General features: G+C 39.8%; 1 protein-coding gene across 4 annotated transcripts in view; it reads right to left on the reverse strand.

Annotated features, from left to right (window-relative positions):
- BTBD9 (BTB domain containing 9) overlaps positions 1–15,255 on the reverse strand; it is a 308,026-nt gene that overhangs the window by 261,309 nt on the left and 31,462 nt on the right. For all 4 annotated transcript variants that reach the window (XM_048843484.2, XM_048843485.2, XM_075127030.1 and 1 more), the window contains 2 exons: positions 14,724–14,943; positions 12,610–12,729 (listed from right to left, as the gene is read on the reverse strand). In XM_048843484.2, the coding sequence (XP_048699441.1) occupies positions 12,610–12,729; positions 14,724–14,943 (340 nt within the window). The remainder of the gene's footprint in view (positions 1–12,609; positions 12,730–14,723; positions 14,944–15,255) is intronic.

Raw genomic sequence — 15,255 nt, forward strand, 5'->3', positions numbered from 1 at the left:
TGAGATTTAAGCTATCTGTGACACACTGTGCCCCATGTAACGCCCTGTACCCACATATTTACCATTGTAATACGATTATGTTTTGAACAAAAGTATGCCTTGTGAAGTATCATTTGAAAAGTCATACTTTGCTAATCAGCAATGTCCTGTTAAAATGTGTGTATTATTGCATATAAAGTTATGAAATTTTGCTATATATTTGTTACTGGAACATGCTGAGAGTCTGGGAAACACCCACAGACTAGCTCCTTAGAAATAACAAAGGAACTATAAACAAAGGACTTACACATCATCCCCAGAGATACCTCAACTAACACGTAAACAGAAGGCGCAAGCAAGAATTTGCAATTCATATGAAGGAAACTTGGCAACTCACATACGCCATGGAACTGCCCGACTCCCATGACCCAGTAGAGACTTTTCCAGTAAAAGGCTCAGAGTATAAAAGTAGGGGAGAGAAGGGTCTCTAACCACCTCTCTCCTCCACCATCTGTACTGAAACAAGATTGCTTGAAAGCCTTTGAACTGGTGAGATTGGTCTCAAGTTGGGAAAGGATCCAGCTTGTGTACTAGAAACTGTGAACTGCCCGTTGCTCAAAAGTTCATCTTGTACCCTGGTGATGTCACACTGTCCCTGTGATGAAATGTAAATTTCTTATTCACACCGTCCCCTTGCTGGAGAATGGCCACTTAAGCAAGTGATAGCCCATTAACACCTGGTTGGGGCCAGTGTGTCTTTGCCTCTGAAAAACTGGTTTGTGGGTGTTATCCAGAATTACAGCATATTTCAGTAACAATCATACAGTAGAATCTCATAACTTCACATATAGCATCGCTACACATATGTAGGCATCGTTTACTGGGGGGCCTCTAAACTTAACTGAGAGTGTTCCACTTGGGAAGATCCTTAATGCTGCAATCCAGCCTTCAGGACTACAACTCCCATGTTGCCTTGGGGAAGACAGAGAGAGACTTCCTTTACTAGGGAATGCAGGGAGAGCATGTGATGGGCTCCATTTTGGAGAGGAGCCGAGATTGCTCTATGGAGCTCTGTCCAAACCAGAAGCTGCTGCTAAACTGCTGCTAGAAAGCCAGAAGCTGCTGCTTAGAGTCTGCTAGGGCTTTGATCAAGCAGGGAGCCTCAGAGGCTGTTGATGGGCTTCACTGGAGCCAGGGCAGAGACAGTTGCTGTACCCAGAGCTGAGTGAAGGCAATATGGGTAACCACCACCTTTGTCTGGGAAAGTACTTGCAGAAAAGAGACTTTAAGGAGTTATCTGAGTCTCAGAAGAGGGAAAGAGGTCTTGTCATCTAACCAGAATCAGGGTTGCTGACATCTGCTTAAAACAACTCCGATCTTCAGAGGGGTTGGGCAGCTTGGAATGATTCCAAATTAGAATTGTTCTGCCCCTTGTTGCCTTGGCTGGACTTATTTACTGGACCAATAGAATGCTGACCCCAGCTTCACAATCTTCAAGCACACCCATGCAAGCATTTAGAACTCTGAAATCCAGGGGAGTGTACACTCAGAGGTGGGTAAATGGTGACACTGTAAATGCAAGTTAAATATGTTTATTAATTGATTTATCCAACTGCCCCTGCTGATCTAAATTAGTAGCGACATTTAATCTCAGTCTACTATCCCACGTTTCCTCAAATTATTAAGTAAATGTGTGTTAACTCTAATCTAAGTGTATACTGGGTATATATTGTTTATAATTGGTATTTTAGAGTTAGACCCATTGCACAGATTAGTTTAGGTTTATTCCTGGAGTCTCCAAAGGCTTGCCAGTGAGAGTGTACAGGCCCAGCCAGATGGAAGCACCGCTCATTTTAATGTCCTTAACAAGTAAAAGGACTGCAGCAGAGGGGTGGATAGAGGATTCCCACCTATCCAATATCATCACTGGGATACTCAGGATCTCCTTTACTGCCAACAATATCAGGCATCCAGGCACACAGGTGAGCGTTGCTTGCTCCCAAGTAACCCAGGGAGGAAAGGAGTAGGTTATACATATTTCAACAGTATAATGATATTCAGCAGTTTATGACTTTTCAAATGATACTTCACAAGGCATACTTTGTACAAAATTTATCATAGTCTTGCGAAAGCGGTGAACAAAACAGTATAGACTGTCACACATATATTATATATATATATATATATACACACACACATACACACACACACACGCACACAAAGCTTCCCCTACTAAAAGAGACTGTGATGACCTTCCCTTCACATTAAATGAACATAAACATCTAAGATGGTGATCATATCCCATAAAGCAAGAGTAAAACATAACGTCTCTGTTTGCAAAAGCATAAGCAAGTTTCCCACTGTAATTTCAAAAAAAGTCACACTAGAGGGTTTGTTCACCATAGTTTTATTTTTAGTATATAATCAGGCTTTTCGTCAGGACAAGCAAAATTCTTACAGACCTAGAAAAACACCTACCATACATGCTTGAGGGAAAACATAAGTAGTTAGTGTTGAATCATAAAAGTATCACTGGCCATATTAAGTTACTAAGATGTCAAAGTATAACCAACCAGTTTGGACACCTCAGTGCACTGCCAACTGAGAGGTATTACGCATGAAGTACAACAGCACCCTTAGTTCACAAGTTAATTTGGATATTTTAAAGTGCTATACAAAAACAATTTCAGGCTGTAATAGAGGCTACAATACATTATAAATAATGTAATGAATGACTGATGAAGGCTGACTGAATTAGTCTATGTTTTTTGTGAAAAATTGTACATTTAAAAATTAACCTAACCAGAATTTGGGGGATGGAACACACATTCAACACAGCATGCTTTTCTAAATAAGCTCATATGAAGCTGGTATTGATACTGACAAACAGATTCATGAGTGAACAGATGCAAACTGAAGATGATGAAAAGTGAGCACAGAATGAAGAAAAATGCAGTTATGTGGAGAACTGGAGAATTTATTCAAACAACATTTACGCATAATGAAAGACTGTATATTTTCTTAAAACTCGGGTATTTGGTAGTCTCTTCTTGAAGAGCTCTCACTTTGCATGACTGATATTTATGACAGATAACTCAGACAACTAACCTGGCCAGTATTACAAGGTTAATAGTTTCTTTATAAGCTGCATTTTAACAATTTATCTGGTGTATTAGATACAAACGTAATGTCCTTCATCATCAAGCATCGTATCTGTGTTGTTCAATTTTTTTTATTTATATATTTTTTGAGAGTAAAACCATAATAACTGCACCCAATGAACACATAACCCCAATCTCCACTTGTGCTTGGGCTCTTCTCTATCCATCACAAAGCATTCTTAGGTAATAGTGTTGTGAAGAGTCTTGCTCCAAATTCTCTTTTTTAAACCCATTTCAAGACTGTATGAATAAAAGAGTAATTATTGGAGATCTTGTGCAATTGAACTTTAATCCGTTCTGTTGGGGCCTGATATTGATTTTTTTTTCCACTTTAGCGCAAAAGAATACAGAGTCTTAACTACTGAGATTTTTAGGTACCACCATTTAATGCATCAGGAACATCCAGCAGAAGCAGACTGCATTAAAGAAAAACTGCAGACCTTTAGATAAATACTTAATTAAGGAACAGACTGAGTGTTTAGGTTCCACTCTCAGTTGGGAGCAGTGTGCTGCCTAGGTGTCCCTGTCAGGTTCCCTTCGTTTGACCCTTTGGCCCTACTCCTGTCCCTGTTATTTCATTAGTTGTCCCCAGGAAAAAAAAAAAAAAGCCCTGGGAACCAATTGCTACTCAGAGTATGGTTTACTCTAGAACAGCATGGGCAGGGGCAGAATAAATTACTGCAGTTCTTACTGACTGACCTCACAGGTGCTCCCCTCTGCAGGAAACTACTCTAACTATTCAACAGGGAGGAGCAGAGCATTCCCCCTGACTCTTTTAAACTCTTTCCTGTTCACTTGCTTGAAAAGGGGAATATCTAGACAGCAGGGGCTGTATTCTGCACCAGACTCATACCCACATTCTGGGTAAGTCTTACTTGCTGAGCAGAGGGAAGAGCCTTCCTCCCTTGCTTGGCTGTGAAAAACAAGGACACAATCTAGCTCTAAATATACTGCATATTAAGAAATGAATTTCCAACACTGTTTCTGAACATGTCAGTTTTTAAACATTTCCAAAAATATAAATCATCCTAGTGCCCAGGAGTGTTTATTTTACCAATACAACGTCAGACTGGATCCCATGTTGAAAGTATGCGTTAAGAGATCAGAAAATATGGCTCACCATTGGAATGCACAGGAAAGACATATACTTTTTTCAACTCCACCTTCCATATAAGTAAGGATAAGGCCTTTTCCTATAGCCATATTGTAAGGCCTTTGTCTGCAGCCATATTAGGAGAGCAGCAGCCAATAGCCAAGAAGCAGAAAGTCACATCCTCACATTCCATCTAAATTACACTAAAACAATGTAATATCAGGCTGTTAAAGAAGGCAGTCCTGTCCTACTAGTACCCACCATCACCAGATAAAGAAACAGATCTTAAGATGCTTAAAGAAAACTTTGTTTGATAGAATTCTAGCATTCTGTCTGGCAAGAAATCACTTAACATTTGTGATTGTTAAATCTGTACTTCTATTATTTTGCCTTTATGGTCCCTACTTCTCTGTTGTTTATCTGTATGGTCGCTGTCTAGTTCTTTGATTGTTTCTGTCTATTGCATAACTAATTTTGGTAGGTGTAAATCAACCATGTTGGTAGGGTATGATTGTTTAAAGAATTGTTTTACACTATGTTAGTATTGGTTAGAAAATTTAGTAATATTTTAGTAAAATGATTGGTTAAGATACTGCTAAGCAAGACTCCAATTTCACTCTATAAACTGGAGTCCAAAAGAAAGTTTCTGGGAATCAACTCCAGAACACAGCCCCAAGATCAGAGCTGCCAGATCTCACACCATGCAGAAGCTGGAGTCCTCCAGATGACCTAATCCTGACCGGCCAGCAGGAAAAGTTTGTCTGCCTTATTCGGAGTGGTGAGCATTGTATGCTTAGCGTGTGCATTCTGTTTTGGTGATTGTTAATAAATAGAGGTTAAGTCGGATATTACTATGTAAGGCTCTTTCACTGGTAAAAGACCCCGTCAACCTCCAAAAGATTAAGCCCTGAGTCCACAGGGAATGGGTGTTTGTTCTGAGTCCATAGGGAATTGGTGTTTACCTGTAGCCCACAGAGGGGTAAAGTTAGGCCTCTTTCCCCTGGAGCCCTAGTAACTGGGAAAGGGTGGGGATGCCTAAATCAACTGGGTTACGCCTTAAGCCCTAGGAATTAGGTAGAGGTGGAAGCCTTGAGCTCCAGGAACTAGGTAGAGATGGGCTGTCCTAGAGTGTGCGGGCAACAAATTTAGGGTAAAGCTAGATGCCTTGTACCTGGAGCCCTAGGAACTGGGAAAGGGTGGGGGTGCCTAGACTAAAAGGTTTACACCTTGAGCCCACGGAAGGGTAAAGGTGGGTACCCTAGAGAGTGTGTGTAATCTTGAATTTTATGAGGGTAACATATAAAAACACCCTTTGAAGTTTTAAATAACGGTTTAAAAATCAAATAATTATTTTTTATAAAAAGTCAGCTTGCACCAAGCTTGAGTTTCTTGTTTTCTTATGCATTCAAACAGCAAGCTGTATTTCCTGTTGCTTATCCTAAATGAGACAGTCAAAATGGCACCTCCCTACTTGATGAATGATTTGGTCTCTTACTAGGCTTCCATTTTAAACTGTAGTCAACCAGTGAGAAAGGGAAGAAGAATAAACTGCACTCAGTGCTACGTCAGCTACTTATTTAAGAACTGAGTTCCTCCTTTCATTTTAACGTTTCTGAAGTAACTGCTGCTTTCTGGTTCAAACCCCCCACCACACCCCTTATCTCCCCCGCCCCCAAAAAGGACATCAGAGGAGAGGGGGATAAAATACTCTGCTCCCAGAAGAGACTTATGATCCTTCCCGAACACCTCTCAAAACTACATTTCCAGGTTTTATTACTCTACTGTACTTTTTCAAACCTTTTTCATCTGCATCATACAAGAATAGTCATGGGTGCATTTTGGAAACCTGAAATACCTAAGGGGGGGGGGAAGACCCATGTACTTATAGCAAGAGTGACAAATTCAGAGGAGGAAGAAATTATGCTTTTAAGATCTGAGTTTCTCTCTTTCAGTATCATTGCCTCTATGGTGTTCCCTACTAAATTGTGGGAGAATGCCAAATGGGAAAATTATATTTTCTTTGAATATGATGCAAATATCTGAACAATTAAACAAAAAAAGTATCTGATAGAGGATAAATAATAAAAGGAGTACTTGTGGAATGTTTCAGATGAAGTTTTATTTCATCTGATTCTATATATTTCTAAATTAGAAAAAAAAAACACTTTTACAGTAGTGTTTTATCTGCTTTATAAGCTGGACATTTATATACCAACCATGTTTATGATAATTACCCAGTTCCTATGCTGGTAAACTATCTAGCTGTTTCTCAGATTGTTCTTTGACCTAATATGTTTAGAGGACTGTGTCTGACAAGCTTCCAAATTGTGATGGGATTTTTTGGTTTTTGTTCTCTATGTTTCTTTAGAAAGTTATCACTGATGTTTAATTATGAACATGTAATATAAATAGTGTTAAGCTTTAAAAATTATTTATTGTTTACAATTAGATGCAGAGATTACAATATATTTTGAACAGCATAACCTCACCAATGACTAGGAGACCCACTATGTTACTGGATCTTGCTAAATAGCAAGTGAATAAACAAAAAAACTAAGATACTTCATCACAAAATGTACTTAGTTCATCAGACAATTGAAGTTTAGCTTTAAATATTAATTATATCATAAAAGGAAATGTAGAATTTTTTAAATTAACAAAATCTTTATATAAGGCCTCACTAAAAGTGTGCTGGCTATTAAATCATTATTGAGCAGTGTGGAGAGATTGTTGTTTTGTATACAACAGCTGGAGAGTGTGTGCTAATTAGCAAAGTTCTACTCTATTACATCACAGTTTTGCTTTGAAAGAAAGTTCTTTCATACCTTTATACAAAACCAATTATTCTTGTCCACCTGTTGACAGAGGCAGCTTCTTTGATGGATAAACCACGCAGTCTACTTAAAGCAGTACATCTGCCTTTTGCCAGACATGCATAATTCTTATTAACAAAAATGAGTATCATGTGCTGTGAAACGAGAATATACTCAGACTTAGACAGTAACCTTATTTGGTCAAAAGAGGTTCTCTCTGTCCATATTTTGAGTCTGTAGTGAAGAACACTGTTGGCCACACCTTACTCAGATGCCAAAGACCTTATTTATAGCTGAGGATTTATTGTCCATGTTTGTTTACTGCATTGCTCTGGTTGTATGGAGAATTGGTTTAAAAACAGAATTTAAAATGAGAAAAAAAGATGAGCAAGGTCTTATCTGTCATATCATCATAGAAGTGCTGAAATTACACAGTAAAGGAATAATCTGCTCCCTTTGCCTGCCAACGCAGGATTGCTCCCTTCATACAGTACATTTACTAGTATAGCGTCCAATCTGTTTTTAAAAGGTCTCAAACAACTGGACTTCCAAGAGAATGTCATGAATTTTACCCTGATATTTAGCTTAAGTTATCCTTTTCTTCTCCCTTTACATATACATCAAACAAAACAAAGAGAACAGTTATGTGCCTTACAGGAACTGTGGTTTGTGATGTGTCGTCCACAGAGATCCCACTCTTGGAGTTCACGCATCCTGTGCATGCAAGATCAGATTCTTTTGAAAATCATTGTTCATTAGAACCATGCCTGCATCCTGAATGCCCTCTTGCACTCCAGAGCTGAGAGCGTAAAGTGTTCACCCTGCCCAAACCACGCATTCTGTTCCTTCATTGATAAGAATCCCATAGAAGTAGGACTCTGATCAGCAGGGAAGAAACCATTCTCTTCAAGTGAATGTCATGTTGACTAGTCACCACCAAGGAGTTGGGAGTAGGGTGAGAAAAAGGGTATTTGGAGCCCTTGGCTGGAATTTTTCTTTTTTTAATTAGCCTTCATACACAGGGGTGCAATGGTGACAGGAATCTGCTAAATGTTATGGGCTGATTATAGGACAGCATCATTGACAGGCAGTGCTAGTTTGCCTCGAGATGTGGTGGGGAGGATATCCACTTGGGAGCATTGGAGCGCCTGTATTTCCTCCAAGGGAACCTATAAGGTCTTGGCTACACTATTCATCAAGTCCTGAAAAACTTTAAATTCAATTGCATAGGATCATAGAGAGGGTCTGATAGCTTCATGTAGAGAAGACTAGGATTTGCTGGAAGGAGATACTTCCTCATTAGCTCTTGGCTGCTATTTCTCCTTGAAGTTTTCTTGATAATGGAGGCTGCCTGGAGAAGAGACTCATCTTGATGGGCCCACTTACAAAAAGACACCCCATAGAACTGGTCACCATAGAGAGGCCTAAGGATTCTATCAAGTCCAGTGTGGTGGGACATAAGGGAATGGAGCAGGACCCCAATACTGCCTGCCAGGGTTGGCAATGACTGGTTCCTGGAATGTCCTCCTCAGGGCTCATAGCTGGGGATGCAGGTTGGAAAGAGAAGGAAATCATGGATAAAGATGCTGGATTCTGAAGACATGTCCTCCACTGCATCCATTGGAGGAGCTCAAGGTGTTGGAACCAGCAGTCAAATCGGTACCAGTGGTCGAATGAGTACTGGCAGTTGGGTAGGCAGTGGCATCTGAATTGATACCAGTGACTGAGCTTTCATGGGCAGGAGCAGGAGTTCTGATTGATATGTTGCATATATCAATACTGACAAGAACATCTTCCCACATGCAATTTATGCTTACAGCCCTCAAAAGGTGGTGAAGATTGGACAAACAGTCCATGTGATTGGAGGGCTCCAAGGGGAAACAGTCTGGGGCCTGAAAATTTCTTCTGAGTCCTTGTGACTGGAGGGCTCTGAAGGTCCTGAGAACTGTGCTGAACGGGACTGCCTACCGAGAGACTTCTCGGTATGCAGAATGGTAGCAGACCTTTTTGGCAGTTCCTGGCTCTTGGTAACAAAGGAAACTAAAGCCACAACAGTACACAGAGCAGGATGCAAGATTTCCTTAGATCTTAATCTCTGAGGCAACTTTTCCCTGTGGTTATAGTTCTCATCAGGGGACTGAGCGCCCCCCACCTCCTTTTTTTTTTAAGACCGTTTGGAGGTCTCAGAGGTTGATCTTAGGTCTTTGCTCACCAGAGCTGAAGCCAAAGATGAGGAGGTCACTGGGATACTCTGCATGGCAGAGGACATGTGGGACCCCAGAAGTCCAGTAAGGAGAAGCTTAAGTTGTCCTCCGTCAGTTTCTGAGATCTGCTCTTAAATCCAGAGAGGCCTTGCACTTTGATGGGATGTGGAACTCTCCGAGGCAGCCAGAATGCCAATGGGAGAGGGGGAAGGACCTATAACAGGTATGAATTCTGGGGTTTGGGGCATAACCTCCAGAAAGGAAGTTACAGTCGAAAAAGGGGCCAATAGATAGGAAGAGCCCAAACCAGGGCTGAAAAATTAAAGAAGGCACAAACTCGCACTGGGAAAAGACGACAAAATTGCTGGAAAAGGGAATGATACTAAAAGAAAAAAAACACACAAAAGTAGTGTGTAGCTAGAAAGTCAGCAAACACTGCAATGCTCCGTTTCAATCCACAGGTGATTGAGAAGGAACTGGAATGGTGGCAGGTCCACCCCTCCCTATATATGCTCAGTCCACAGCGTGAGGGAGTCTAGGATGTGAGATTGACCCACATGCACTGCTGAAAAAAAGTCTCCAATCACAGAAACATCGGCACACACACACATAATGTGGAAACAACATCTGGAAGAAGAGCTCTTTTTGTTAATGTCAGCCAGCCAGCACCCAGACTTTCAGGTCCAGGTGCAGGATTCAGCCATTATTCTGCAGGATAAAATCCAGTAGGATCTGCATATTGACAAGTTCATGTGGTCCAAATACCAAAACTATCTGGCCCATGCTGGAACTATCACAATGATCTGACCCGCAGCCTGCTTGAGGTTCCTCATGACTCTGGGTATTGATGGAAAGGTGTACATCAAACCAGGAGTAGACAAAAATGCGAAAGGTGTCTGAGAGGAAGCCCAGACTCACCCCTCACTTGGAGCAGAACCCTGGACAGTTGTCCACCTGTAGGAATCCCAATCTGAAACAGATGTTTAGGAAGACCACGGTCTTGAGGGACCATTTATGCTTTTTGGATAAGTCTCTGTTAAGATGGCCTGCTAGTGTGATGTAGAGCTGCTGGAGTAATGTGATGATGAATGAACCAGTCCCAGAGATGTGTAGCTTCCTGGCACAGAGGAGAGGATCTGGTTCCCCCTTGCCTACTGATATAGTGCATCACTGTGGTGGTGTCCCTAAACACTTGTATTGTCTAACAGATGAGGGGCAGGAAATTGCTACACGCCAGTCAGATAGACTGAATTCCAGAATGTTTGTATATAGGAAAACCTCGTGGGCAGACCACTTCACTTGGATCTTCAAGTGGTTAAGATGGGCTCCCCATATGAGCACAAATATCTGTTTCTAGAGTCTTTGTTAGTTAAAGCACTGAAAAGCGTACACAACTGCACACCTGGGTTGGATACATCCACCAATCCAATGAGAATAGGGCTTCCTGAGGAGCTGTGACCACCTGATCCACGCTGTGCCTATCTAGTAGTTACGTTGATCTCAACCTCAATCTTGAAAGGGCGAAAGGTGAAGTCCAGCATACTGTATGACATATCAACATGCTGACATGTGTCCCCAGAAGTATGAGTCCAGTCCTCAGTAATCTTATCAAAGAGTCTGAAGTTTATTATTAGGTTGAACATGATCTGAAACTTGGGTTAAGGGAGGTACACTCTTGCCTACTTGGAATCTAAGAGTGTCCTGATAACTCCACGGTCTGAATTGTGGTCAGTGTGGATTTTTCTTTGCTGACCTGAAGTCCTAATCAACAAAGAGGTTTAGTGTCTTCTGAAATGAATCGGTCACTTGTTGGGAGATGGGATGGTAGGGGATTTCCCCCATATCAGCCAGTCACCAGGAGGGGGTACACTTGGATTTCTTGTCTTCTCAGATGGGCAGCCACATATCTAACATGTTGGTGATTACCTGTGGGGCTATGGAAAGACCAAAGGGTAGGCCTCTATTGAGAGTGTGATGTTCCAACCAGGAACCTCAGGTGCTTTCTCTGAGCCAAATGTATTGAAATGTGAAAACAGGCGTCTTGAAGGCTGAGAGCCAAGCACGCTCCATGGAACGAGAAGAGACCATCACTACTGGGGCATTAGTACAGGACTTCACATTAAGACTTCTGGAGGAGTGAGTCTTAGAAGATGCTTTCTGTTCTGTCTGGAAAAGGGGAAAAAATAAATTGGTGCTTGCCTTGGTCCAGGGAGCAGTGCTCTTTTCAGGCCCTGTCTAAATGCATCACTGATGCAACTGAGGCACATGTGCACCACATGTGGAATCTGTGAGGACAATCACTCAAAGAAGAAACGTACCTGTATGTTGAATCCCTTTCCTCCATCACTTTTTAATCTCTCTTTTAGCAAAGTATGATATGGCTCCATCAGTATCAAGATGCCACATAATTTAAAAAAATTATCTTCAACACCTCTGTGAGGTAGGGAAGTGCTATTATCTCCATAATACAATAAAATGAGTCAAAAAGAGACTAAGTTACTTCCCTAAAATTCATTCAAGAAATCTGTGCAGAGTAGAGAACTGAACAGAGGTCTCCAAGGTCCCAGACTAGCACCTAGCCACTGGACCATCTTTTTTAGAAGTTGTAAACTCTTTGACTGAGGGACCATGTCTTTGTAGGTATTTGTACAGTTCCTAACACAATGGCCTCTCTCCTGCAGAAAAGCTCTACTTGCAGTAGGGAAAAGGAGGGCGAGAATTTTTTAATGAGGTTCCCCTGTGCCCAGTGACCTCTTTCCCTCCATTATCAGGGACATCTCACCACTAAGGGCTGTCTCCTGGAGGGGGGGAAAAGAATCTACTTGCCAAAGCATAAGAGCCCTACAAGAAGGGACAGGCCCTTTTTGGGCTATCATTGTTTAGTTTGCCATATGGTTCCACTACTTTACTTTGCATTTTTATATACAAAAGAGATCATTTACTAAAAAGATTTACAGTGTATATCATGAACATTTTAAAGCATTTCAAATTTCTCAGCAAATCACAGCTGCTGAGTGCTACTTTTATTGAATGAAAAAATACTAAGAGTCTTACCTCATTGGACTATAACTAGAGGAAGAGAAAAGAATACGCAAACTATTGTTCAACTGTGCTGTAAATATATTTAGAGAGAGAGAAGAGCACCAACGTTTTCAAACATGGTTCCCTAAAGTTCAGCAACTAAATTCATATTTATGCATCTACAGACCTAGTCTGATATTTGTAGATAAGTGACATCCACAACTTTCATTGAAATTACTATCAGATGTGGGTGCTCAACACCTGTGAAAATCAAGCCACTTATTTAGGTGCCTAAGAATTGAAAAGATACGCATATAGTATTATGCATATAAACTAACCTGCAGACACGGGCAGGAAAATACAGCTTCTGCCAGGACCGACAGAGATATTTAGAATGATCGATCACACGGATCCAGTCTAGCTCATCCATGGACACCTCAATATAGTAGGAATAAGACCTGTGGATTGCCAGAAATAATCATTAGAATAGAAGCAGTCAATACTCGTGAAATAACCTGCTTTCTGGAAGTTGGTGTCTATGTAAAAATATATTTTCACAAAAGGAACCCATATTCAGACTTCTGTGAGGAGGCTGCATTACAAATTACAGTAAAATTTATTTTTAAAGCAATCATATGTTAAAAGATATTTTCAGAACTACATAAAATGGCCAAATTCAGAATTCCCAGTAATAAGATGAGCTAAATTTAAAACCAGCACTGCAATTACTTCTACTGAAATATTAACAAGATATCAGAGAAAATTTAGCAGATCATAAATGTCAGCCTGAAACCCTTAACTGGAAAATGGAAGTTTATTTTGCGTCATGACATCTTTTTCATTGATTTTCTTTATCAGTCTTGACCTAGTTAGGTACAGTTGCTTCTCTTTCCATGTAATTTATCTAAGCTTTTTTTGAATTCTACTGTTTTTTTACTTAGTTGGTTCATATCTTGTTACAATTGGTCATTTATGCATTGACTAAAACGTATTTATTTAGAAGCTTTAAATCTGTTGACTTTCGGTATTTCCAAGGGAGAAAGAAAAAAAACACAAATTCCAGTAGTTCTGAGTTGATGGAACTTTTGCTCAACAATAAAAGTTTAGCTTTTAAACTAACAGATCACTTCTAAAAAAATCAGTATATGTTATTCTGAAAGAACAATAACTGCACTTGAGATTATAAGTGAGTTTATTTTAAAGAATTAGTAATGTTAATATTTTTTATTCTAAAATAATGAAAGTTGGTTACAAAAATCCAGTGGCAGGATGACAATTTACTGACTATATATTGTTAAAGATCTGGGAATAGTTTAACACAAGGATGGTCTACGCTAGAAAATAATATTGAACCAACTACATCGCTCAGGGTGTGAAAAATCCACACACCTGAGCAATGTAGTTAAGTTGACCTAAGTCCCTATGCAGACAACACTAGGTTGACAGAATCATTTCAATTTAGAAAAGTTCATCATTGTTGTATATTAAATGTAATACTCTGTGAAAAACAAAAGGCATGAAAACTTTCCTCTTGCATAACAGAATAAAGATATTTGCAAACAGCTGTATGATCTAGAGAACTATTAATAAAATTTAAAAAAAAAAACCCTTCCTGATAGCTAATATTAAATTGATATATATTTTTGCTAATAGAAAATAAGGCTTGGAATTTCGAAAGTTACAGTGTCACCTAACTGTTAAACTTGTGTGCAATTTGATTCTTTAAGAACACGAAATAGCAAGAATAAAATATGAGGTAGGGTAGTTATATTAGTTAAGTGGGCAGTGATCATTCAAATTTCACACGTCTCCTTAAACAGGTCCCTAAGAACTATATTCATAACTTGGTAATTACCAATCTGGGCAATTTTATTACACATAGGTTACTGTCACAAACCTAACACAAACAGAAAGGTTTTTCATTAAAATGATATTATTTTAACCAAAAGGATTCATTTTAAAATTCTTTTGCAGTATTGTGAACTGAAACACAAAAATATCATGTCACTGCAGGAGAACCAGAAAGTGAAATTGACCAGCCCAGTGTCATTATCTAAGTGCAAATGAGAAAGGTAGACAGCATAAATGGAGAGAAATGAATCACTTGTTTAAAATGATTTGAATAATTTAAGCAGCTATTAGTAAAAGAAGGAGTTTTATATATTTAAAGCATGTGGATGACTAAAATATTATGCATTTTAATACTGCAAAGTGAACGTGACTTGTTACATAAGTAACAAGTATGAAGCAAAAAAACCTCATAAGCCTATTCGAATGTTAAACATTAACATTTAAATTCAAGTTGTCAACGCTATCCCAACCATGATATGCTACTGAAACTGTGCAATTTATAGGCACTTAATAAAAGTTAATAATTCAATATTTTATCATTGAGGCAGGTCGGGTATAATCAGTTTTAATTTCTCTTAAATCAGGGTGACTTGTCACATACCGGCTATCTCTGTCCCAGAGTAGTATTCGTATGTGGTTGACTATCGATGGCTGACCTAGTTTAATTTCAATGCCAGAACGGCAGTCATCATCAATCGGGTGCCGGGAAAAACCATGATCCAAGTCGTAATTCTGTGTGTCCCCATCTAGCAAAGCAGACTTCAGCTCTCCTTTTACAACCTGGGCTCCATATTTCATAGTTGCAATGTTCTCACCTGGTACTAAAAGGGGAAAGAAAGAGTTGCTTACCAGTTATGATTTTACAGCACAAACAAATTAGCAGAGATGATTTGGTGGCTACACAACCCTTCAGGTTGCTTCAGGGCTGTGAGCACCTAATCCAAAGGCCAATGAAGTTAATGGGAATTTATTGGCTCAATGGTCTTTGAATCAGGGCCTACAACTTGGGCCCCTTGTCTGCCAAAGCAGCAAAATCCAACCTTTGCCACAGAATTGTGCCACAAAATCTAGTCTTATCAACACAGTTGGAGATAATGATCCTTAACTTCATTTGTAAAATACTGAGATATATG

This window comes from Caretta caretta, chromosome 3 (genome assembly GCF_965140235.1).
Source record: "Caretta caretta isolate rCarCar2 chromosome 3, rCarCar1.hap1, whole genome shotgun sequence".
NCBI classification, from domain to species: Eukaryota; Metazoa; Chordata; order Testudines; family Cheloniidae; genus Caretta; species Caretta caretta.